Raw genomic sequence first — 23494 nt, forward strand, 5'->3', positions numbered from 1 at the left:
TCTGTCAATGAATCAATCAATCAATTCTAATAATGAAACCTAGACATCAGTGTTATATCACACCTACCGATCAGAATGAAGGCCAAAGCAATGAAGTAGCAGAGTAGATACGCCCGGAGAGGCTCATCATTTTTCCCATAACCCTTTGCAAAGAATCCAATGTACGGGTATATGTTGTCTCTGCACAGACACTGACAGATGAGGCGGTAAATATGAGCTCACAAAACAAAAAATGCACGTCATATCAGACTTACTACACTTATTAATACTGTTAATAGATTTTTACTCTTTCTAGAAGCTACGTTTAAAAGTTTCAAGTCATTTTTGAATTTTGGTGAGAGTCCCTCAATAGAACCAGCAGTGCAGCTAATTTTAAAGATGACTGCTCATTTTTGTTTTGTTCCTTTTTCTTTTGCAGCACTTTGTAACTTTGTTTAAAAAAAGAAAAAAAGTGTGATGCAAATTCTTGATGCTGGGGTGTGGCTGTCGTTTCTCACCTGAAAGACTTTCGGGGCGGAGACGAGGAAGGCGAGGGCGGACGACAAGCTGGCTGCAAAGACACCAGCAGTGATGAGGTAGTAGAAACCTGAAACTTGGCCGAGTACCTGTTAGGATTTCACACAGACAAATGACTCTTTTGTGTATTGTGGCATTCTTAATTTGCATTAAGAATGTGTGAAACCGTAAAGTACATTTTATGTGACATACGATGATAATAAACATCGGCATAAATATCAACGATCACCCAACTTCAGGGAAAATTGTGGTTTGTTCCCAGTGGAGCCACCCATACTATTTAAAAGTAATTGTAAGCAGAAGGCCTTATATAATTGGATGCAATGGTACCTTTAAGTTGTTAGCCAGACCAAATCCACAAGACTGTGATTCGATGCACTGTGTGAAGTTCCAGCCCAGACTGCATCCCACTCCCACACAGCCTTCGGTGAAGTTCCCAGTCAGACCGTCACTCAGCCTGCCCGAGGCGTCCCGCACCACGCATGAGCCTGGAGGAGAGGGAAGAGGCAGACGTCAAAATAATGATGTAATGTGACACTATACCGATCCCTGTAGGCAAATTCTCAGCAACACAACAACAGCACCCCTGGAGGTAGGGATCATAGACGTTGGATGTACGGGTGCTGGGTGCACGACAGCTCCCCCTATTGACAGCCTCCCCTTACTGCACCTAACTTTATTTATTTATTTATTTTTTCAAATACAGAATTGGTGCTTAAACTTTCATCTCTGTCTTTGACATTTGATATTTTTTCTACAATAAATATGTTTTTATAGCATGATGTGCATGATCTGAGCCACTCCATCAGAAATGACACGCCTTTCCCCTGCTCAAAGCACTTCACTCGTCTTTAATTATGCAAACAAATAGCCAGGCCAGTCCAGTTCACATTATCTTAAACTAGCAACTGAAAAATCATGGACTGAATCGCTGCAGAGAGTATGTGCATCTGAGAGGGTTCAATAAATGTGTACCATCGCCTATTGCGTTGAGAACATGTGCTCTACTAAAACCTAAAATAATTTTTCCAATCAGAGTAAAAAAGACCTTTAAAAAAAAGACACGTCAACAGTAGCTGTTGAGAAAGGGATCAGCATTACTCATTCATTTTCCTTGCCCAGATTTTCCCAGCCAGTCCAGAACAAGCTCCAAGTCACGGGCTTCTTTACCTGTTAGTTGTGACACTCTAGAGAAAACAAAAGCACATCAAGCGAGAAGCTCACCAACAGTTGCAGAAACAGCCAGATAGCTCACTGTCGTCCAGAAAATGGCCATGAGAGTTCCTTTGGGGATAGCAGTTGCTGGGTCCTGCAAAACGTTCAAAGTAAAAATACATAATCATGAGTCAAAATTAAAATAGTCCTCATGAAAACACAAACATCCAATGTGAAAAAATATCTCTCTGTGCCGTCTTTCTTCCTTGTCATACCTTGAGGTCTCCAGAGATGTTGGCTCCAGACAGGATGCCGATGGCAGAGGGGAAGAAAATGGCGAACATCTGGAAGAAGTTGCCTTCAGATCCTGTCGGGTCTGGTAGCAGGTTGGATATGAAAATCTCACCTGGACAAGGGGACAGAAACCACTGCAGTTCACACATAAACTTGATTTTTTAATACTGGCATCTTTTGTTATTATTTTAAAGTTCAAAGAGTTAAAATCCTAAAAACCTGATAATGAAATACTGTGTAAACTGTTAAAATGTTGGTGAAATATGTTGGCTTTGACAAAGGGATTTCTATGGTGTCACAGCCGAAGGAAGTCTAGATATTAGGTTATAACTTTGTTATGGAGACAAACTTTGAATCACTTAGTCTTCTCAACAAGTAATATCAATCATCTTAGTTGGTCATGAACTCTTGTCTTGGCCATACTGTTCAATGGTAATCCTGGAGCAATATTATACATGATGGATAGTTTCAGGACTCGCTCCAGTCTCTTGTTGCTGTGCCAACTCTTTTGGTAACCAAGGAGCAAGTTAATGATCTGCAAAAACAAATTAGTGTACGGGAGGTTTGAGCCAAGCAGTCGGCAGTCAGTTTTCTTTCGTTTTTTTGTGTGCAAACAAAACAAAACAAAATGCCATGAACATCACTTGATGTCAAGAGAAAGGATTATGAGTATGAGTTGTAAATATGGGTTGGGGTTAGACTACATGAATTTGTTCTGAGGGGTTTTAAAGATTTGGGTGATGATTGGCATTTCTAACTGTTATATGAAAGCCATAATACCCGTGTGGCAATTTCAAGTTCTATTACAGGTACTTTGGTGCTGCCGTAAGCATTTAGCTGAACCTCTCATCCATTGCATCATCTATTTCACATTATCAGGTAAAGAATGCCCTCCGGGGGATGATTGATTGCTTTATTAAAGAACAATTGTGTGCGCTGTGAAACTAAAACTCACTGCGGTAGCTAAAGATGCCCATGGCTTGTTTCTCCGGACTGGCAGGGATCACTGTGCCCACAAAGTAGTTGGTGAATGAGACCATGAGAACTAGGAAAAACACGATCTGGGTCTGAGAGAGACATGGAGAGACAGAGGGAGAGAAAGGGAGAGAGAAGAAATCAAGAGAGGAGAGAAGAGTGAAAGAGAGAAAGAAAAGTCAGGAGAAAGAGCGAGTAAGAGACGGAGAGATGTGGACAGAAGGAAGAAAGGACATGTGGGTGTTAGAGAGAGGTGCAATACTCTACGAGTTTACCACAACTCCAGGAAATAATAGCACTGCAAAAACAATGAGTGTATCAGGATACAGGCTCACCTTTGCCTCCCACTCCATTCCAGCCAATGAAATGAGCAGAAGCAGAGTCACTGTGATCACACCCACGATGCGGACGTCATTGGTTTCATCCACCATGACGACATCAAACTCCTACATCAACACAACCAGTGAACCAATGAACACCCAGTCGCTATCAGATCATTCAAGCACAAACATGAACCACAGCTGGTGTTCAGTTGCATGCCTTACCGATGCATGAAAAGTTTAATTCCAAAATGAGACAACCACCTTTCAAAAGAATCAACACCTACTCTTACAAAATGATTGCTGACATGTAAGTAGAACACATTTTGGGTTAACATTAAAGTCAGGAGTCATCTTAAGACCTTTGCTTACTTAATAGTCATGATTTTGAGGGCAGAATTATCTGTGGTTTTGAAATACTGACTAATGAATCCTAGTTTTTTTCCCCCCAAATTGGATATATTGCATTTTTTAAATAAATCTTTTATATCTTCCAAGTATGTCAAAGTGGAATTAAAGAATTTATCTTGAGGGTCTAGTAGCCAGGAGATTGTCAGTTTGAATTTATACCAAAAGTTGGGTGTGGGTTGTATTTAGCTTTTAGTCACATTTTGTGAAATAAAAGGTGTGTAAATAGCTAAAATATCTAACTGAAACAAAGTACCTAAGTATTATTTCTTGGGGGCTTAATGCCCTGCCAAGAATTTGTCTTCTGAGTCAAGAGAAAGATAAAGCAAAATTCTGGTGATTCAGCACAGTTGTCTTAGAGGCATTAGTACAGTCGAACCTGAAGCAGATCGCGGACGGTCTCTGCAAAGCCAACGGTGTTGAGGGCACAAGCCAGGGCGTTGGCAAAGGAGAACACCACCCCAATAGGCCCGCCCATCTCAGGACCCAGCGTCCGGGAAATCATGAAGTAAGCGCCACCTGAACATTATGTTGGACCAAAGAGGAGTGGAGTAGAAGCAAGGTTATTATTGTGAACTCAGACTAAGATGAAAACTAGATAATGGTCTACTTGTAAAATAAACTCTACTTGTAAAATAAACTAAAATAAAATAAAAGCATAGGTGACATGTTTGTCTTTTTGTTTATGTGCATGGGAAAAAAAAGAGAATGATTTTTTGGGCAAACAATTTTTGGCAACTTTTACTGAACACCAACTGAAAAATTCATGTGAATAAATAATAAAATAAAACAATTTATGATTTATTGTTTGTATTACCTGTTCTGAACTTCTATCATTATTCCATTAAAGGTTATACCAAAATACTAAAACTGGAATTGAAAATAAAAAATAATAAAAAAAAATGTTTTGCATAGTCCCCCAGACACACAATGTCACTGACCTGAAACGACCCTGCCGTTGGTGGCGATGGCGGAGACGGAGAGGGCGGTCACCGAGGTCACCAACACAGACATCAGGATAATAAGCCAAGTCAACACTGATGGGAGGAGGGAAGACATTCACCAGTAATATAATCATCTTTATTTTTTCTTTTTGTAGAAGGGAAGACACTTCACTCCTCTACACCTGAGAACTGAGAACAATAATTTTCTGCTCTGCATGTCTGTTCATGTCTGTTCTTCACTGAGCAGCATCTACTCACTGTAATAAAATGGAGGAAAATTTGTTGTATTGTCTCAGCTGTGAATTTTCACACAGGAAAATATAACTGGATTTAAATGGACATGCATTTGTTTCTCAGATATAACCGCAATATATGTGGCAACATACTGAATAAAGGAACAAAGAATCGGGGTTTCTTGTGCAGCGTTTCAACCTAATATGGGAATAATATTTTCCCTTTCATGCCTTGACTTCAGTACCCTGACCTTCAGGTAAAATTCTACTTGGGATGTACATGCACTGCACACACTATTTTCTAGGAACATAATGTGTCAGACATAGTTATGAAGGTCATAGATAAGAGGGATAAACAGAAGCGAGGGAGCACTGTAGTGAGAAAACAAAGGAATGGAGGGTTCGCATGAATGGAAGTGAATAAAGTGATAACTCACAGATGCCCGCTTGAGAGGTGATCCACGACAGGCGGAGAAACAGGATGACTCCCCAAATATTCAGCATACAGCGGATCTGTGGCAATTAATCAATAATCAGAACTCACTAAGACAGGAATGTGAGTCTGTGTGTGTGTGTGTGTGTGTGTGTGTGTGTGTGTGTGTGTGTGTGCATGTTGCCAGGTATGGATCTATCACAGACGATCACTGAATGTGTGTTATGAGTTTTGTGATGTGTATGACACTGTAATCAAGGGTGGAAGTAACTAATTACATTTACTCACATCACTGTAATGGAGTAGCTTTTTTGTCTACTTTTGTCTACTAACCCAATTTTAATGAAGTATTGTACATTTTAAATCACATCTATTACAGAGTACAGATTTTGTGGCTCTCCATAAGCATCAGAAACTGGACCAATATAAATTGACAAATTGTGGAGCCATTTGCAGTGAACAGTCAGTCAGCAAAGAAGAGAAGAGGAATCTGGCTTTACTTTGTGCACTTTAAATTCCAAAATTTCCAATTAAAAGAGTTTGAACTCTGGCATCATGTTAGAATTGCATGTAAATGATCACATGTAACAACTTTCTCTTTTCTAAACGATAACTCGGTAACTTTTACTTTTTTTTAAATTAGCTACTTTTTACTTTTACTTCAATAGATTTTTACACAAGCACTTTAACTTCTACTTAAGTAACAGTACTTCCACTTGAGCATTCTTTCCACCACAGAATTCAAATAATTAATTAAAATAATCGCAGTATGATTTTCTTGTCCGTATGTGCGTGTGCATGCTTGCGTCCCAACATGTGTAGGCCACTACACACATTCCTCTCTCACCATGACTCCAGTCACCCAGCCGAATCGCACAGGGGCTTTCTCCACCTGCGGACCCGGTGACTCTTCATTTCCTCCATCTATGACCGCTAGACTGCTAACTCCAGACTCATCTGTGTGGTTCCCCGAGTCCGCATCCTGACAAATAGATAGTACACAAAAAGGGAAAGTTGGAGAGGTTTATCATTTTGTTACACTGTAAGAACTCATTGCACAATTTAGTAAAACTGACTCATCTTTCATCATGAAGGCAATGGATATAGATGTGTTTGTCAGTTTCAACTTAACAGTCATCAGCTTCATAAGTTCAATCAGGAGTCAATGTGTCTTAAAATGATAAGTCTAACAGTGTACCAAGCATTCAGTAACCGAGCATATGACAGCTGAATAAGAAGCATTGTTAGTGTATTGGCGGATTTCCCAGAATGCATTGTACTTGAGTTATGTCTCAGAAACCCTTCCTTCTTCTTGTTTGGATAAAGTTACAGGAAGTCTGGATCATATGCCTATTTCTGAGAAAAATGAAAAAAAAATAATGATGATGAAAATTACTATCCAGTTCAATCCCTATAACCCCAATGCAAATTTTAGAACCACTGACACTAAAAACTACCTCACTGGTGAAAAATATCTGCTGCTACTACAGTACTTTGGACTTTATTTATCTTTTAATATGCACTTTTAATATGCACTTTTATGGTATACATTGTTGCATCTTATTTATGAACCTCACTAGTAGTCAAGTATTTATATCTTTATTCATTTAGTCACTCTTCTTCTTAGTCATCATAGCCGCTTGTGTTCTTATCTGTTTTAATGTATCTTGTTATCTGTGTTTTAATGTATCTTGGCTGCTATGACAATTCAATTTCCCTCCTGGGATCAATAAAGTTATCTATCTATCTATCTATCTATCTATCTATCTATCTATTCAATTAAAAAGCGCTTGTCAATATGACCAGATATTTGCTGTTGTTATAGTTACTGTCTTAAGTTCACTCAGTGAGTGTAACACATTAGAACAACTGACCACCTTTGACCCAAATATTTACTTCTATTTTAGTAAATTTGCAATATCAAGGCAGCACGGAAACCTGTTTTTTAGCTGAAATGCCTAGGTTTTTTTTACAGTGTATCTATACTCTTATTGCTTTCAAAGACCTGCATACCAATTGAACAGACTTTCTGCAAGACAATAAAGCACAAGGGATACAGTATAAAGTTCATGTTTATCTACTTTCAGTTTACACCCTTGCAGTTACCAAAAAACAAATCAACACACTAAATAAAATGCCCAAAATGAATTTGGGAATCTATAAACCAAAGTAACAGTTTGAGTAGTGAGTTAAGGCAGTTTGAGCTGTGGAGGCCAGCGGTGAGCACCTACATCAAACGCTCTGCGGAGAGCCCCCAGAGAAGGCCTGCTCCTGGACTGCCGGCCCTGGAGTGAGTTGGCGTACAGGTCCAGCTGTGGCACCAGGTCCATCGTGCTGTAGATGGAAGATCTCCGCAACTCCTGCCTCGAGTCCCGGAGCTCTGACGCTCTGTGGGCAGGATGTCCGAGCAAAGTTATTACCAACAAAAAAAAACGTTAAAAGGGAAGCGTCCTGGTGGCTAAGTGGGCCAAGGTGATTACCGTTTAACCCTGACATCCCGCCTCATGTCATGTGTCTCTTTACTGAACTATCTAATAATGGCAAAAAATAATTCAACAATGATCTAAAAAAAAAAACTAACAGGAAAATGAAACATGAAATAAAAGTGAAGATAAAAATTCTGATGTTTTTTTTTTTTTTTAGTTTTCATTTGGATTCATTCTCCAATGTAGAGAGAGCAAGAATGACGTCAAATTATTCTCCCCAATTTAATGGAATTCATATATGTAAAAGAAACAACAACAAAAAACAATAACAACAACAACAAAAAAAACATGAATGATGAAGCAAACACCCTTAAACAAAAAGGACAAACGAAAAACAAAACTTAATTAGGCTAAGTGCAAAAACTTAAACTAAAACAAGAACAGGTTTAATAACTAATCAAACCCGACTAAAATGTAATCGAATTAGAAAGTTGCACTGAACCTAAAACAGAAAAAAAAAAAACGAAATTTAAAAACATGGAGCAGTAATAGGCTAACCTTCCATCCAGGTCGGAGACGACGATGGTCGGCGGAAGTTCGAGGTGCGCGACATCTTGCTGCTGCCCGCTGGTGTCGAACTGGTCAAACCGGTGTGGCGAGTACCTGGGGGGTCCTTCTTCGCTGGCAGAGAAGCGGACGTGGGGGAGAACCTCCTGGTCTGCCCCGCTACGTTTGGATGTGCGCTGACCCATTGGCACGTGGTGGTGCCTTTCGAAAATGAGGGGTAAACCAATTATGAGCAACAGCTTCACCATTTGATTCAGACTTGTTTCCCATTTCCGGCTGCGTGAATCGTGACCCTATCATCCTCTTTGAAGGGCTGTAGTCCTTGAGACCTCTTTTCTGACACCTTGGACTTGTCTCGGGCTCATGCCTAGACCAGTATAATTCTTCCATGATTTTGACCTGGACTTGTCTTGGCCTCCTGCCTATTTTGACTCTTGACTTTTCTTGGTCACTATATCGGATGTTGACTCAACTCTACCCGCCAATCTAAAATATACAAATATTTTCTTCACTTTTATTGATGTTTGGTTTATTTTCACATGTAGAAGCCTGTGTATGTAGGCTAATGGTCCAACTTCTATAGGCCTATTGATTAGTCAGTTCATTGATTAGTTGGATGTTAAAGAGTATAGTAGCTACACTGCAGATTTGCTGATAGATCTACAGTTTGTTGGTCTTAAGAAACACCTTCAGCATATACAGTATATTTTTACATGGTCTTGGTATTAAATAGGACTGGATTTGCTGTGGTCTCACTCTTGACTTGGTCTGGACCATATAGGTCAATGGAAAGTGCCGATTAAATTGCATTAATTCCGGCTGGACAGCTCTGTATACACTGGTAAACAGCTCGCCCTCCTCCATGACCATGTGGCTCCATTACAGTAGGTAAATGTTTACTGATAGGTTTGAGGCCAGTAATGTTGGTCACGGAGCCGCTGAAATGCAAACTATTATCATAAAAGGCTTTGGGCTGACATTTACCTCGGACCGAAACTGTCCTAGGCCTATAGGCCTGCACTGCAAAGAAACTTCCTTTTTAGTCATTTGATCAAGTATTGAGTCTTATGAAGTGAAAACATCTGCCAGTTGAGTTAGGTAGTTTCATTTTTCAAGAATTTTCTTCCATCAAATTGTCACTTTTTCTCTATAAAAGTCTTTACACAAGTTAAACAGCATTAGAAATAAGTGGACTTATCTCACTCTACTGTCGTTTTTTTTTATTTGTTTTATGAAAATAACATTTAAAGATTGAAATTGAGACTAAAATGACTTGTTACTTGTTAAGATGGACATTGTTTTCAATTGTGTTCAATTGTGTTCTGCTCTGTGTGAAACTGGGGGGGGGAGGGGGACAGGCTTGAGGTGATGATGTGAAGTCCTTTTATGTCAGCAGGATCCAAATGAATTCATAATTCATACATTTTAAACAATGACAAATGGCTAAATTAATAATGTAGACTAATTAGCCTAATATTTAATAATCATAACAAACGATTTAAAAGTAATTTTGTATGTAAGAATTCCTTATGAATTTATAATTTCTTTCTTGAGAGATCAAAACTTTTTGTCGACTTGAGAGGCTACCATTGCGTCATTGAACCTCTATTTTTACCCAAATGCAATTAGGCTAATATGTAATTTATAACAGTGTTAATAATGAGATTGGGGATTTTACCTGTAGAGTATGTAATGGTCCTCAAACCAATCAGTTCCTATGCATTGATTGGATGGAGAATAAAGAGATAATAAAGACACTTTTAAAACTAACAGACTAAGACATATACAGTAGATATTTATATATATGTATATACATATATATATCTATATCTATATAGATAGATAGATAGATAGATATTCATTCAGAGTACAGATATTAAAGGTGTTAAAACATCCTAATATGGTCCCAGTGCATGAAAACATAAAATTCCTATTATTTGATAGTTAATTTAAAACAAAATGTAGTCTTGAGAACTTACGCAGTTGCTTTCTATTCCAGATGAATACGCGGCTGTCATCAGATGGATTATGCTCCTTAACTTATTTCACATTGAGACTCCACTCCTGTTGAAATTTATACCTTAAGTAGGCTAGGTGACATCCTCTCCTCCCATCTTCCTCCCTCCCACACACACACGCACATCTCATCCTCCCTTTCTCCTTAATACACTGCAAAAAATGCCCTATCTTAACAAGTCATTTAGTCTCGGAGTGAGAATTACAATCTTAATTTTCTTAAAATACGTTTTTTGTTGTTTTTTTGTAAATGCCACTGACACTCCAGATAGTTCCACTTGTTTCTGATGCAGTTTCATTTCTGTCAGTAATGTTGTGACAACGTGTTGAAATTAGGCAGATCACTCAACTAATGTACTGGTACTTGACCCGCCCAAGGTTTCTTCCATTTTTTCCTAATAAGGTTTTCCCTTGGATGCCCTGAGGGTTTAAGGTTGTAGGATAGGTCGGCTCGCTATGTCTCGCTAAAACTTGGTATTGTGTATCTTTGTCTATCTATGTCCTTTGTGCTTCTTTGCGTTTATGTTATATCATTCTGTTCAATGATCTGATTATTAGATGATCAGTTATAGATCTAGTTAGGCTCTTTCTCTGTAAAGTCCTTTGAGTCTTGCTTGTGATGAAGGGCTAAATGAACTTGACTTGAAAGTGTCCCTTGGTTCTGAAAAATAATATTGAAACAAGTTGATTCGCAATGGAAGTCACTGGAATTTTCTCAGCCCAGTGGCAGATTTTTTCACTTGTTTTTAAAAAATAAGATTTTAAATTAATAATTCACAACATTTTAACATGAATACATGTCTGCTTTGCTGATTGATATAAGACAATAGCAATTCAACCTATATCCAGTTCATGAAAGCTCATTTGCTGTTCTAAACAGCGGTGTCTGGTAGCTCTTTCCTGGGAAAAATCCTCTGCCACACAGGCAGTGATGCGTTTAATGTTTCCGATTTGTTTGGAATAAACCGAAGAAGAAGAACTGAGTTAGCATGAGCAGCGACAGCCACCACGGCTGAACAGAAAAAGAAAACAGCGACACCGAACTGAAACTCAAACTTCATCAATAGAAAATCCAAGGAAAAAGACGTCTCACAGTCCCGCCCACACTGTTTGATTGACAGGTGATCTCTGGAAAGAGAAGCACAGAAACACCACAGCAACGAGCGCTTAGCACCAAATATGCCAACAAAATTTAAAAAAATAGAAGAAACTCGCAGATTACTACTTTAAGACTCCATACTTAAATGACTTGTCAGGATGGACATTGTTTGCAGTGTACACTTTTGGAAAACACACCTTATCATCTTTTCTGGCATTTAACCCTTAATCCTTGTAAAATTATTATTCAATTATTTTTAAGACATTATTATTTTGCATAATCAGTAGTTTGGGGTGTGCTAGATGACTGTGTACATTTGTAGGGATGAGTAGAAATGATGAGGGATGAGTAGAAAAGTTGATAGTAGTTGACTCAACCTACTTTTTTTTTCCCTCAGAATTGATGACTTATGAGTGTATGCAATATTTACTACATCAATAATGAGGCACAGGAAGGGACTTTCCATCATCCTCCCTTTTGATCTAAGGCCTGTCTAAAAATAATGTCCTCTATTCTATTCTATTCTATTCTAGAAAAGAATAGAATAGAATTGAATTAGATTTATTTAGATTTTAATTTATTTAGATTTACTCTCACCCACACTTGCAAATGGGCCTTGTCTCTCTAAAACAAGACCATTGCATGCATCAAGTGTCTTTCAAAAGAGACACAATGACACAATGTCAATCAATATCTATTCAAAAACTAGCTAATGATTTTCTAATTTTAAACATAACGTGTGGACCAAACAATACGCAGCAGATAGTCAGGATAGATAGGGAGGAACAATAAAGATAATGTGGTCCCTCTTGTCTGCACACACACACACACACACACACACACACACATGCACACACACACACACACACACGCACACACACACTCACACACACAGTTTTTAATGCTTTGGATTCTGCTACACAAGTCCTCAAATGCTACAATTTATTGCTTAAGGGTAATAAAATATACTATTTATAACATACAGTAGTAGCAGATTATAATTATTTTTTATTATCATTATTTTTATTATGGGCCTGGAAAGCCAGTGTTCATTTTACTACTTAGATATGGAGAATAGCATTACACAAAAAGGACAACTTCTCCAGAGACTTGTACACTGCAAAAAAATATTCATCATAACAAGCGATTTAATCCAGTTTTGTGTCTTAAAATCTCATGTATCTATAAACAAGAGAAAACTCTGCCAATGAGTTAATTTCACAAATTTCCAATGCAGTTCCACTTGCTTGAGCAATTTTCTGAGAAGTGACGATATCATGAAATAAGAAGGATCCCTCCACTACTATAAAGATTTTATCAGTTGAATTTTGAAATTGTATTGAAAAAAGGTGAAGTTATTTTAACCCAGAGTCAGATTTTCCACTTGTTTTAAGAAAAACAAGCTTTTATGACTCAATACCAGGTGGATTGCCTTGTTAAGGTGGATACTTCTTGCAGTGTATTCTCCACAGTGCCAGTACCTATCTATAATTAGACCTGCTCTATTGCCTCCTGTACCCTACATGCCCACAATGCCTTTGTGCCCTGCTCAAAGTCACTTGTTACGCCCAGTCGCCCACACTGCGAGAGGAAACAGCAAGGTAGGTGACTGTGTCGAGTTTTGTTCCAAAATGAGATATCAACCATTTGAAAAGTGTGAAGACTTCTGTTACAACATGATTGATAGCACAAGAATAAAACAAATTGTGTTACTGGTGTGAAATACTGCAGTAAGTAGCTTAAGTCCTTTGTTGACAAAGTAACAAACTTCAATATTTTACAGATATTGGGTGATTTTCCACAAATTGGACATAGCAATATTTGTGTGTTGACACAGTCAACTTTTGTAGCATTGCTAAAGAGAGTGAGTAACGTGCTTGTAAACTCTTGTAAACTTGTGAACTTGGGAGTGCCAGTTCCCACTACTGACATTGTTTACTGTACTTTTTGAAGGGGAAGTCTAAAATTAGAAAGCATAAAGTCATGGGGAGAATCTACTATTGACTGTCTTTTGTGTTTGATGTCAAGAAAGGAAGTAGGATGACGATACGACATTTCCAGGAATATTTACACTACCCCTCCCGACAATCCCTGCTCTTTCCTTATCTTTCTCTTTGTTTTTATGCACGTCTCCCCCTCCCGTTTCTTTTTCTTTCTTCCTTCCTTCCTTCCTTCCTTCCTTCCTTCCTTCCTTCCTTCCTTCCTTCCTTTCTTTCTTTCTTTCTTTCTTTCTTTCTTTCTTTCTGTCTTTCTTTCACAAAGCCAATCAATCTGTCACTTGCACTCTGACAGGACGATGTCTCGTCGTCCGCATCGAGACGAGCGAGAGAACCAGGAGAAGGACGTTTCTGTCCACAACAGGATGGCCCAGTTTCAGACTCAAACACCCGAGACAGCGGGGAGAGGAAGAGAAGGAAGAAGTGGGGTAGAAAGAAGAGGGGCAGGCGGAGAAGGAAGGGTAGGGGCCAGAAGAAAAGCGGTAGGGAAAGCGGGATCTAGAGGGGATACAGACGGTGTTGGGGGAAGAGGGACGCCAAGTACTCTCCCTCTCCATCAGGAAAGCGAAACAGATACAGATTCAAAGCCCACGCCCGACCCTGAAGCTTGTCACCCGCTTCGCCATTCTCCCTCCCCTCTCCCCCACCGTGATCCAGACCTCTTCTCTTACATGCTCCCCTCACACTCCGACTCCCTCTTCTCCGGCCTACAGAGCCTCCGGGACGAAGGGCTGCTCCTAGATTGCACCATTCCCGTCCAGGGCGACACCTTCCGAGCTCACAGGCTTGTGCTGGCAGCCGGCAGTCGAACGCCCCAGGCATTTTTTGGTTCGGAACAGGAAGCGGGGCTTGGAGCGGAGACGATAGGATGTCATGTGACCCGAGTTGGGCTTAGGGCAGTTTTGAACTTTGTGTACAGCGGCGATGTGGCCTTGGACTTGAGTCAGGAGGCCGTGCTGGAGGAGGTGCTGAGCACATGCAGGTGTCTACGGATGGAGAGGCTGAGTCAGTTGTGTGCCTCAAAGGTCGTGGCCTCAAAGGTCGTGGCCTCAAAGGTCGTGGCCTCTGCGGCGACGGAGAGAGAGAACAGCCTGGCGGTCATCAGGGAGATGTGGGAGAGAGGAGTGGGGTGTGACATCACGATACAGGCAGAGAGCGGAGAGAGATACCCAGGTAGGGAACGGCAGAGGAAGACAGAGTTGAGTGGAGTAGAGCGAGAGAGAGAGCTGTGGAGAGTAGTGCAAAAAAAACAACAATTTTTTAAATGTCTAAAGAAAAATTGCTGTTATACATCATCAATCTGTCATGATCAATGCATTCCAGGAGTTACTTTGTGATGAAATACTGTAACTTTTTTGGTGTTCCCATTTTCCCTCAACCTGTCTCGTCTATTTCTACTTCAGTTTGTGATTTCCTACATTTCCCAGCAGCCCCAAGAGAACTGGCCTGAACTTGTTGCATTCAGCTGTTGGTTTTACATGGAGCTGGAGAAAGTGATACTGATAGTGATAGTAAGAGCAAGAGAGAGAGTTTTTCCACTCAAGAAAAACGTGAGAATCATGCCGCTTACTAAAATACAACATAGCTCATTGCTGCATTGCATTCTGGTCTATTGTGGTCTCTCTTCCTCTTCTACGATGGATTTCTCTCTGTATGATTGTTGAGCATCGGTGCAAAAGGGCGAGTCTAGAAAGAAGCTTTTGCTCTATCATTAGGGTTAGGACGTTTACCGTTTTACATAATAGAAGAACTTTCTGCGCTTTAAATATTGCAACGTGACATCACAGCATCGGCGTTTGTCCGGTTATTTGCGTGAATAAGAAAAGTACGCCACCGGAAAATAAAATTAGCCAAGAATCGTTTTTATTATCAGTGTTAAAGTGTTTTAGGGTGGATTTTTCCTTTAAGATATATGATTTTATGTGTTTTTACAAGTACAGAAAACATCCACTGGCCTAGGTGATCTGACTGTAAATTAGAAAGAGATCAGAGACATTTGGCTTTTCAGGAACATTCTATAATATTCCTTCATGAGTGACTCAGCACTTGTTTCGTCTGCAGTGTGAGATATGCTGAGGATTAGTTGAGAATGCATTGTTCACACGGCAGTCACTGGGTCACAACACAGTCTGTGGCTTGGTCCCACCCTTACCGCAGAATTCTATCTAACAGTCTGTCTGTCTGTCTTTCACTCTCACCCCCTCTCTTTCTCTCTCTCAATGTCAATTTCAATTTTTGTATTTTTCAATTCAATGAGCTTTATTGGCAGGACATACATGTGTATATATTGCCAGAGCATAAAACCACAAAACAACAAATACAACGAATTTAAGACAAGATGATAGACTGATTGATTGATTTAGTTTATTTAAGTGTCATACACACAAGGTGCCCAGCCCACATGACACTATCGCAAGTCACACTGATAGCATAGATTCTACAACCGATAATGAGTCCTTTTTTTTTTACATTGAATATTGGTGAATGACGACATCAGCATTCCTTTTATACTACTGCACATACAATTGCTAATTATAATAATTAATACATACACACAAATATAAACAATTCTGAACTAAAAGCAACACTCTTAAATAAAAAAAATATAATAAAATAATAATAATAATAACATATACATACTCATATCCATATACACATACATACTGTACACATACATTTATAATATACAAAATAATATTCATTAAAGATAGGGCATATGATAAATTGCAATATAATGTCTTTTTTTGATTTAACTTATTTCTCTAGGCAGTTACAAATTTAGCGGCAAGAGTTGCAGTTTTATCATCTTCTCTAAGTGGGTGAGTCGTTTGTGTGTGTGTGTGTGTGTGTGATGGTTACAAACATATGAAGGAAAAAGTTCTCTCTGCCCCCCTCTCTCTCTCTCTCTCTCTCTGTCTCTCTCTCTCTCTCTTTCTCTCTCTGTGTATCTCCCAGCACACCGTGCGGTATTAGCGGCGGGTGGGGACTACTTCCGGGCTCTGCTCTGCGGAGGGTTACGGGAGTCCGGTGAAGAGGCGGTGTGCCTGCGCGGCGTGGCGTCCTGGGTCATTGAGTCCATCCTCGGCTTCATCTACACGGGCCAGCTCAAACTGGGCTGGAGCCGGATTTGGGAGCTCACAGAGGCAGTGTTTCAGTTCCAGCTGCAGGGGGCGCTCTCACTGTGCATCGACTTCCTGCAGGAGCGAATGGATGACAGCACCTGTCTGGATGTGCTGGTGCTGGCCGACGCCTACGGGCTGAACCAGCTGGGGCAAGCCGCTGAGCGGTTCATCCTAGCCCACTTCCAGGGCATCGCCGCGGGGGAGAAGTTCAGGGATCTCCCCTGTCCTGTCCTGGAGAGGCTGCTGGAGAGGGACTCGCTGTGCGCAGAGAGCGAGGTGATCTTCATGATGGGTGGATGATCATCCCCTTTTGCACTTTTGCCCCCCCTCTAATACCTCTTTTCTCTCTCAGCCCCTCAGCTGGCACAGAAGTGGATTGTATGTCATTTAATAGTATTTATAGGTTAGAATATTTTGATTTGAATTCTAAACCACAGTCCTGTCCTTGACCTTTAAAACACACAAAAAGTAGTTCCTGCTTTTTGCCTTTGTGGGGCAGTATTGTGTCATCTGTCTGTCAGTATTGTGTTCATCTTTATCTGTTTGTCATCTCTTCAATTCTCATCTTTTCTTATTGTTTCGCATCATGCATCATAGCTTCATATCAGTCCTATTTGCAAGGCAAACTGACACCCTGCCTTCTCCCTCCCCGTGGTTGCAGTGGTAACAGTGTTAATTTTGTTTCTGTTTGTTTGGTTGGTTTTTTTTTTATTGTCACTGATGTTAGGCAAAGGCAACTTCCCTATTTTGTGACAGTTAAGTTTCCGTTTTGAACCCTCAGCCTGGTCAGGAAAAGAGAATTGGGTGGGAGAAGAGAACGAAACACACTTTCCCTCTCCCTCAAAAGCTACCACTGATGTACCCTTGAGCAAAGCACTGGCCATCTGGCCAACAGTACAGGACCGTGGTGATACTGAGCAGCTCCCAGGTGTAAAAGTGTGTGTGAGGATGTAACACTCCCTCCTGCTGCAACTACTCCCTCAAGCCATTGCTATGAATAAGAATGTGCGCTTAGTCAGTTTGGCTGGTTAAATAAGGGGTTAAAAATGTATCTCTCTCATTTTTATTTCATTAGTTATAGCAGATGAATATAAGCTAAACCTTTCAGTGTAGATTTGAGTCACTCAAAATGAGTAAATACTTAGTGTCATATTCATAATGGTATTTGTTGAACTTGGTGCTTTTGAAGAATGGTTAAACATTTTGAGTGATCATATCTACATCAAAAGGTTCATACATCAGTCATATCCATCTACAAACAGTAGCCATACTCATTTAAGGGAATGGTAGCTTCTTTCCATTGTTTATTTGGAATTTACCCAGCTATATGATTCCCTAATTTGAGTAAGTGTTTAGGAAAGCAGCAAGCAGTAAGATCCCACCTGTAAGACAACAGTAAATACTGTCATACTGTATGTGCTACACTTTATTCTGGAGAATTTAATGCCTATACTCCTTTCTTTTTAACCTTACTAAACATGCATGCTCATTTTCAGTAACACCCTGCTTCACAGTCATATACATTCAAACTTAGGAACACAACCACACTCTAATACTGTTTGCCACTGAGCAGCTGCATTGAGTTATTTGAGAATTAAGTGCCATGCACAGGGGCACAGTCATTTTTCCAAAGCTGGCCCCAGCATTTGAACCAGCAACCTCCCAGTCATAAGCCCACATCTCCAACCGCCAGGCTGCTGCCACTCATATTCCTTACAAACTGTATCCTCAAAAACTCTTGACCAAAACTCTTACACATAAATCCAGGGTTTTCACGGGCCTAGACAACCCTTGAAAGTCTGTGCATTTGTGAAAAATAAAACAAGGCCGTTTTTGAAAACAAATGAATGGCCTTCACCATGATTTCTTGACTTGACAAGATCAAGAATAATAAATGAAGCCTCTATCATGTCTAATTTTTTACCAATACCATGTCTTACAGCATGCCAAACATGAACATTTTGAGTCCTTGCATTCCACCAAACAAGACCCAGAAAGTCACAGAAAATTCGATATCCAAGTGAATGTGGGAACTCTGTAAATCTATATGAATTTCTCAAGTGTTTCCCTTTTCCATGTGTAGATAGTGGTGTTCAGGGCAGTAGTGAGCTGGGTGGAGGAGAACCGCAGGGAGAGACTCCCCTCTCTCCCAGACCTGCTCCTGCGGGTTCGTCTCCCGCTGCTCAGCCGCTCTGAGCTCCAGGAGGCCCTCAGCTGCGGCCTCCTGTCCAGGAGCGCCGGGGGGAGCGGAGCGGCGGAGGCCCTCCGAAGCCTCCTGCAGGGGGAGTACAGAGGGCCTGAATGCCGACCCCGCACCCAGAACCAGGTGACTGTAACTAAAGATGATGAATATGATAATACTACTACTACTACTACAGCTGCTTCTACTACTACTACTAATAACAATAATAATACTAACGATATGGAGATGCCACCTATCTCTGTGTAGGTGCTGGTTCTGGTCGGCGGCGACACTGTGGATGAGGAGTTCATGAAGAGGGTTCCCAGCCGGACCTTGTGGTGGGCTCAGCGGTTCCACAGCGGACCCGGTCTAATTAGGAGCATCGAGTGGAAGCCGTTTGCCCAGCTCCCTGAACCGGCCCGATTCAGACACTGTGTCTGTATCCTCAACAACAAACTGTACGTCCTGGGAGGGCGCAAGTACTATGGAGCGCTGGATATCCTCAAGTCTGCTGTGAGGTAGGGTCTGTGTGTGTGGGTAGCAGCTAGGATTCAAACCATCTTTATCTTTACTATTTTCCACATTTTACAATAATAGTAAAGACATCAAAACTATGAAATAACACAAATGCAATTATGTAGTGACCAAAGTGACCAAGTGTTCAACAAATCAAAACTATCTTAAATTTTAGATTCTTGCCTTGATGGGAAGATAAAGGCTTTGGAAAGAAATTCACACACAGGCATCAACTTTACTATTTATATTTGTCTAAAAAACTAATTTCAAGCATTGAAGCATAAGCCTTTAGATCAAAATGGATTTCAGATCATGGAAAAAAATAGTACATTCAATCATGCGTATCCAAACTTTTGACTGGTAGTATATTTTTGTATTGAAGCTGCCCTTAGCCAATATCATTTTGAGCAAACAATTACAAGTTTTCAGTGTAGACTTTTGTTCTTGGCATGATAAAGCCTCTGGAACTGCATTTAGACCATGTGACTCTAAAACTCTATTTAAACCCAAACTAATTAAATTATTTTCATGCTATAGCAGCTCCTCAAGGCAGGGTGACCCAACACACCTCTGGGATACATTACTGACTTTAAATTAAGAATTCATTTCCAAACAACATCACTGAACAATTGCATGAAAAAATAAAATTTGCAAATTTTTTTTTACTGACTGTTTGTATAGCTGTACTCAGGGAGGAACCTCGCTCCTTGTGCAAGATGCTGAACCTGAACCTGCTCACTTGCTGGGTTAGAGTGTCAGCTAAATGGCTAAAATGTAAATAATTTGCACTTAGAGAGTAGCTAACACAGACCCTCCCATAACCAAACGTTCACAGGTTTGATCCCTGTTGATATGTGCTCATCAACAGCTGTGGGTCCTGTTCTTGAGCAAGCATTGCCCCACCACTTATCCAGTTCATCAAAAGCCTCCAGTTTACCAACATCATTTTTCATCTAAAATACATACATTTGCAGTCAAACAATTTGTTCCACAGCTATTAATTCCACATGTGAAAAAGTAAATGTACATAACTTCTTATTTTTTCTCTTCTTTTTTTCTTCTTAGGTTTTCTGAGTAATCCAACCCAACTCAATCCAAGAAACTCATGACCTATATTTTCCAAAGCATATAGCCTATAATCACTGTGACTTTTACATAAAATGTAAATAATCAGAATTATCATGTTTTGTAATCCAATTACTGCATTCCTGTTGCATGCAATGTGTTCCTTCACACCCCTGGTTGCTTTAGAGCTTGTTCACTCCCTGCAGGTTTGACCTGGCCCAGTGTAAATGGGAGCGACTCCCTGACATGCTGTGTCAAAGGGACTACTTCTCCGCTGTATGTCTGGAAGGGAAGGTCTTTGCTCTGGGTGGTAACCGTGACGACAGCCAATACCTGGATGCCGTAGAGTACTACACTCCTGAGGAAAACACCTGGAGGTATAAAGCTACAGAGGGTTTGATAATATAAAACCTCCTTGGCTTTGCAGCTGCGTCACAAATCTCCAAGCAACCATTGCTGACACCATCAGGAGGTTCACTGGAGCTGTACACAAATATGCAAATAATGGCTAAACATATAACAGCTGGGCTAGAGATGCCTGAAAAAGATTGTTGTGGTGTCAGTGTAGATCCATTCAGTAATGTGATAAATAAAAGTATAGCCTGATAAGGGAGAATTTTTCCAAATTGAGGTTACACTGGCTCTATTAACTGTCTTGTCTTGAGAGCTACAGTTGTCTTTTTTAGTACGTAGCTAACCAGCAGACTAATTTAGCAATGCAGTGATGTTAATGTCAACATGCTACCAGCCACTATCAACGCAAGCTTCTACTATATATGTTAGATTGTGTTCAAATATGATGTGTTTACAACAGTGATGGTTAGCTGACCAGATACTATGATTTGCTAACTAACAAGCATTATCTAAACACAAAATTGGTCAATTTTTAGTGCCTAAATGATCAGTTCCCAGTCAAAAACAGCACAGAAATTAAGCATGTCTATTGAATTATGTTGAGACAGCCAAGTTGAGGACCAACACTGGCATGGATGGTGTTGAGGAAATGGATCTTCAAAATGCCAAAATTGAGTGTAGAGTGATGATAAGATGTGAAACAGCAGTCTCAGAAATAACAGACCATAATTCTTTTACTGTCCAATCAACAAAACCTTAATAACCAATGCTCATCACATTAGTCTATATGCAACAATCTATCTTCAACAATCTATATTCCAGACTAAGTTTCTTGTGGCCAATGTTAATTATCGCCAGAGGTTATGACTATTTACAAAATACATCCAAAAACCTAAAAGGGCAGGCATGTCTGAGTTCTAATGTGATCTTACAGCTAAGACACTTTTGGGAACCCAGCCTTGACTCGTAACCTTGGGTCTTTCCCCCCAGGCCGGCCCGCCCTCTGGAGACGGCTCTCTGTGGCCACGCTGCAGCTGTGCTGGACGGGCAGATCTACATCTCCGGAGGCTGCGACCCCCGCCAGCGCTGCCTCCCTTCTCTGTGGCGCTATAGTCCTTCCCGCGGCTGTTCTCCCAGAGCGCCCATGACTGTGGGGGTCGGACGCGCGGGCCATACCATGTTAGCGATAGGGAGGGGGTTACTGGTAGCTGGAGGGCTACAGCCGCTCTGGATGGGCTTTGGAGACCAGCTCCTGTGTGAGTTGTATGACCCCACCCATAACTCCTGGTCCTCCATCCCCGCCCTGCCTCGCCCTCACCTGTCGCCAGGGGCTACTGTACTTGACGGACGGTTGTACCTGGTGGGCGGGTCATTAGTGAGCACAGCGAGGGATACCAAGTGGGTGCACCGCTATGACCCCCATGAGCGGTGCTGGGAAAAGCTGGGCGCCATGCCGCACCCGTACACCGATCTGGCAGCTTGCTCGCTGCAGCTTCCCCAGGTCCTGAACGATTAGCAGAAAAGTTCTGGATTATAGCACTGGTTTTGGATTTTTTTGGAGGGGATTTTCTGGCCCCTTGAAAACCAGGAACCTATACCACATGCCACATGCCTGTGGGCGTTATGCACAAAGTGAGCGATCGGTGTCCCAAGTCACCTGAAATGTAAATGCATTTCTCTGACTGACATATTAGGACAAACCCAAGAAATGTTCCAAGTAACTGAAATAATTTACCTTACAAATCAGGCGCAGGTCTTCAAGGGAATTTTAATCTGAAATGATGTCAAACCCACAACCCTAAATCTTCTGCTTTGCACAACAGTTTATTTACTCTGTCATTTAATGCACCACATCCGTGCAGGCTGTCATCTCTATAAGTGATAGACGTAAACTAGAGGAACTGAGTCAGTTCAACGGACAGAAAAATAATGCCAACTCAGAGTGCTGTGTGTGTGTGTCTATGTGTGTGTGCGTACTGAAATAAAGCAATAATCACAACTCCTCGAAATACCTCTCAGTCTTTTTCTTTGGTCGATTCAGTTTTTTTTTCTTGTGGAAGACCTTCCCATCTGGCTGCTCATTTCATAAAGTTTAGGGATTTAGGTGAATTTAGGAGAATTTATCTTCTGCCATTCCCTTCTTCCTGAGTCTCTCAACTAAAAACTAGAAAGGTAAATACTCTAAAGGCAATGATACACAAGGCAACTTTTTGCGCAACTCTACTGGCCAACAGTGCCCAAGATGCTGACAATGTTGCTTTAATCACGTAGAAACACTTTTTTTTTTAGCAAGGAATCGATTTTTGACCCTGTGTGTCACCACTGAGTCTTCTATTTCCCAGACTTTGTGGATGAGTGACATTGAATACTGAGGAAAAAGCTGGAATTTTGTAAACATCAGCATGACACTCTTTACTGGCTCTCTACTGGCTGTTCACATCAGCTTTCCGTTATCTCAGTGAAAAAGGGTTAGGGTTAGACTCAGAACTTGAGTCAGAAGTGACTCAACTTAACGTCTAATTCAAAGTGATGTGGCAGCTGGTTTGATCCCCAAGATAAAGTATGGAGGGTGTGATCAGTAAAGAGAGAGAGAGAGAGACAGAGAGCAAGACTAAACAAGCAGAAAGGAAAATAGGCAGATTGATACTGTTCATAAGGTCATAACACCTAATCATTACTCTGATGTTGGCAAAACTGATAACAATAACTGATTTTCTGTGCACAACACAAAATTAATCCTTTAAGATATAGATATGATGTTTGAATGCGGGTGTAAGTTTACAGTTCCTCCTGTGGCCCATTTGAATTAGTACATCATGATATGGAGAAAAGGGAACTGCAGCACGGACTTTCAGAGTAATGTAACTATTTG

General features: G+C 40.6%; 2 protein-coding genes across 2 annotated transcripts; one reads left to right on the forward strand and one right to left on the reverse strand.

Moving 5' to 3' along the window:
- Positions 1 to 39: 39 nt before the first annotated feature.
- On the reverse strand, positions 40 to 10312 carry LOC139638803 (solute carrier family 12 member 3-like; the record flags this gene model as incomplete). Its single annotated transcript, XM_071512832.1, has 14 exons — positions 10251 to 10312; positions 8263 to 8472; positions 7510 to 7666; positions 6126 to 6260; positions 5283 to 5358; positions 4610 to 4705; positions 4048 to 4187; positions 3276 to 3386; positions 2921 to 3032; positions 1947 to 2077; positions 1741 to 1825; positions 847 to 1004; positions 498 to 605; positions 40 to 191 (listed from the first exon to the last, which is right to left on the reverse strand). Coding segments are annotated over exons 2-14 (1655 nt in total), but the record flags the coding sequence as incomplete, so codon positions are not given.
- Positions 10313 to 13682: 3370 nt separating this feature from the next.
- On the forward strand, positions 13683 to 22138 carry LOC139638806 (kelch-like protein 33). The gene is made up of 7 exons (XM_071512836.1): positions 13683 to 14408; positions 14439 to 14556; positions 16339 to 16781; positions 18589 to 18831; positions 18955 to 19205; positions 20475 to 20645; positions 21613 to 22138. The coding sequence occupies exons 1-7, from the start codon at positions 13683 to 13685 to the stop codon at positions 22136 to 22138; spliced, it is 2478 nt and encodes an 825-aa protein (XP_071368937.1).
- Positions 22139 to 23494: the final 1356 nt, after the last annotated feature.

The sequence above is a fragment of the Centroberyx affinis genome, unplaced genomic scaffold (genome assembly GCF_046629955.1).
Source record: "Centroberyx affinis isolate AG114_WGS23_722 - 3 ecotype Tasmania unplaced genomic scaffold, CSIRO-AGI_Caff_v1 ptg006572l_1, whole genome shotgun sequence".
NCBI classification, from domain to species: Eukaryota; Metazoa; Chordata; class Actinopteri; order Beryciformes; family Berycidae; genus Centroberyx; species Centroberyx affinis.

Bases quoted from the DNA above. Each gene is read 5' to 3' on its own strand.
- LOC139638806 (XM_071512836.1), top strand. From the start codon at position 13,683: ATGTCTCGTCGTCCGCATCGAGACGAGCGAGAGAACCAGGAGAAGGAC. The intron at 19,206-20,474 runs GTAGGGTCTGTG...CACTCCCTGCAG, and splicing joins ATCCTCAAGTCTGCTGTGAG to GTTTGACCTGGCCCAGTGTA. The intron at 20,646-21,612 runs GTATAAAGCTAC...CTTTCCCCCCAG, and splicing joins CCTGAGGAAAACACCTGGAG to GCCGGCCCGCCCTCTGGAGA.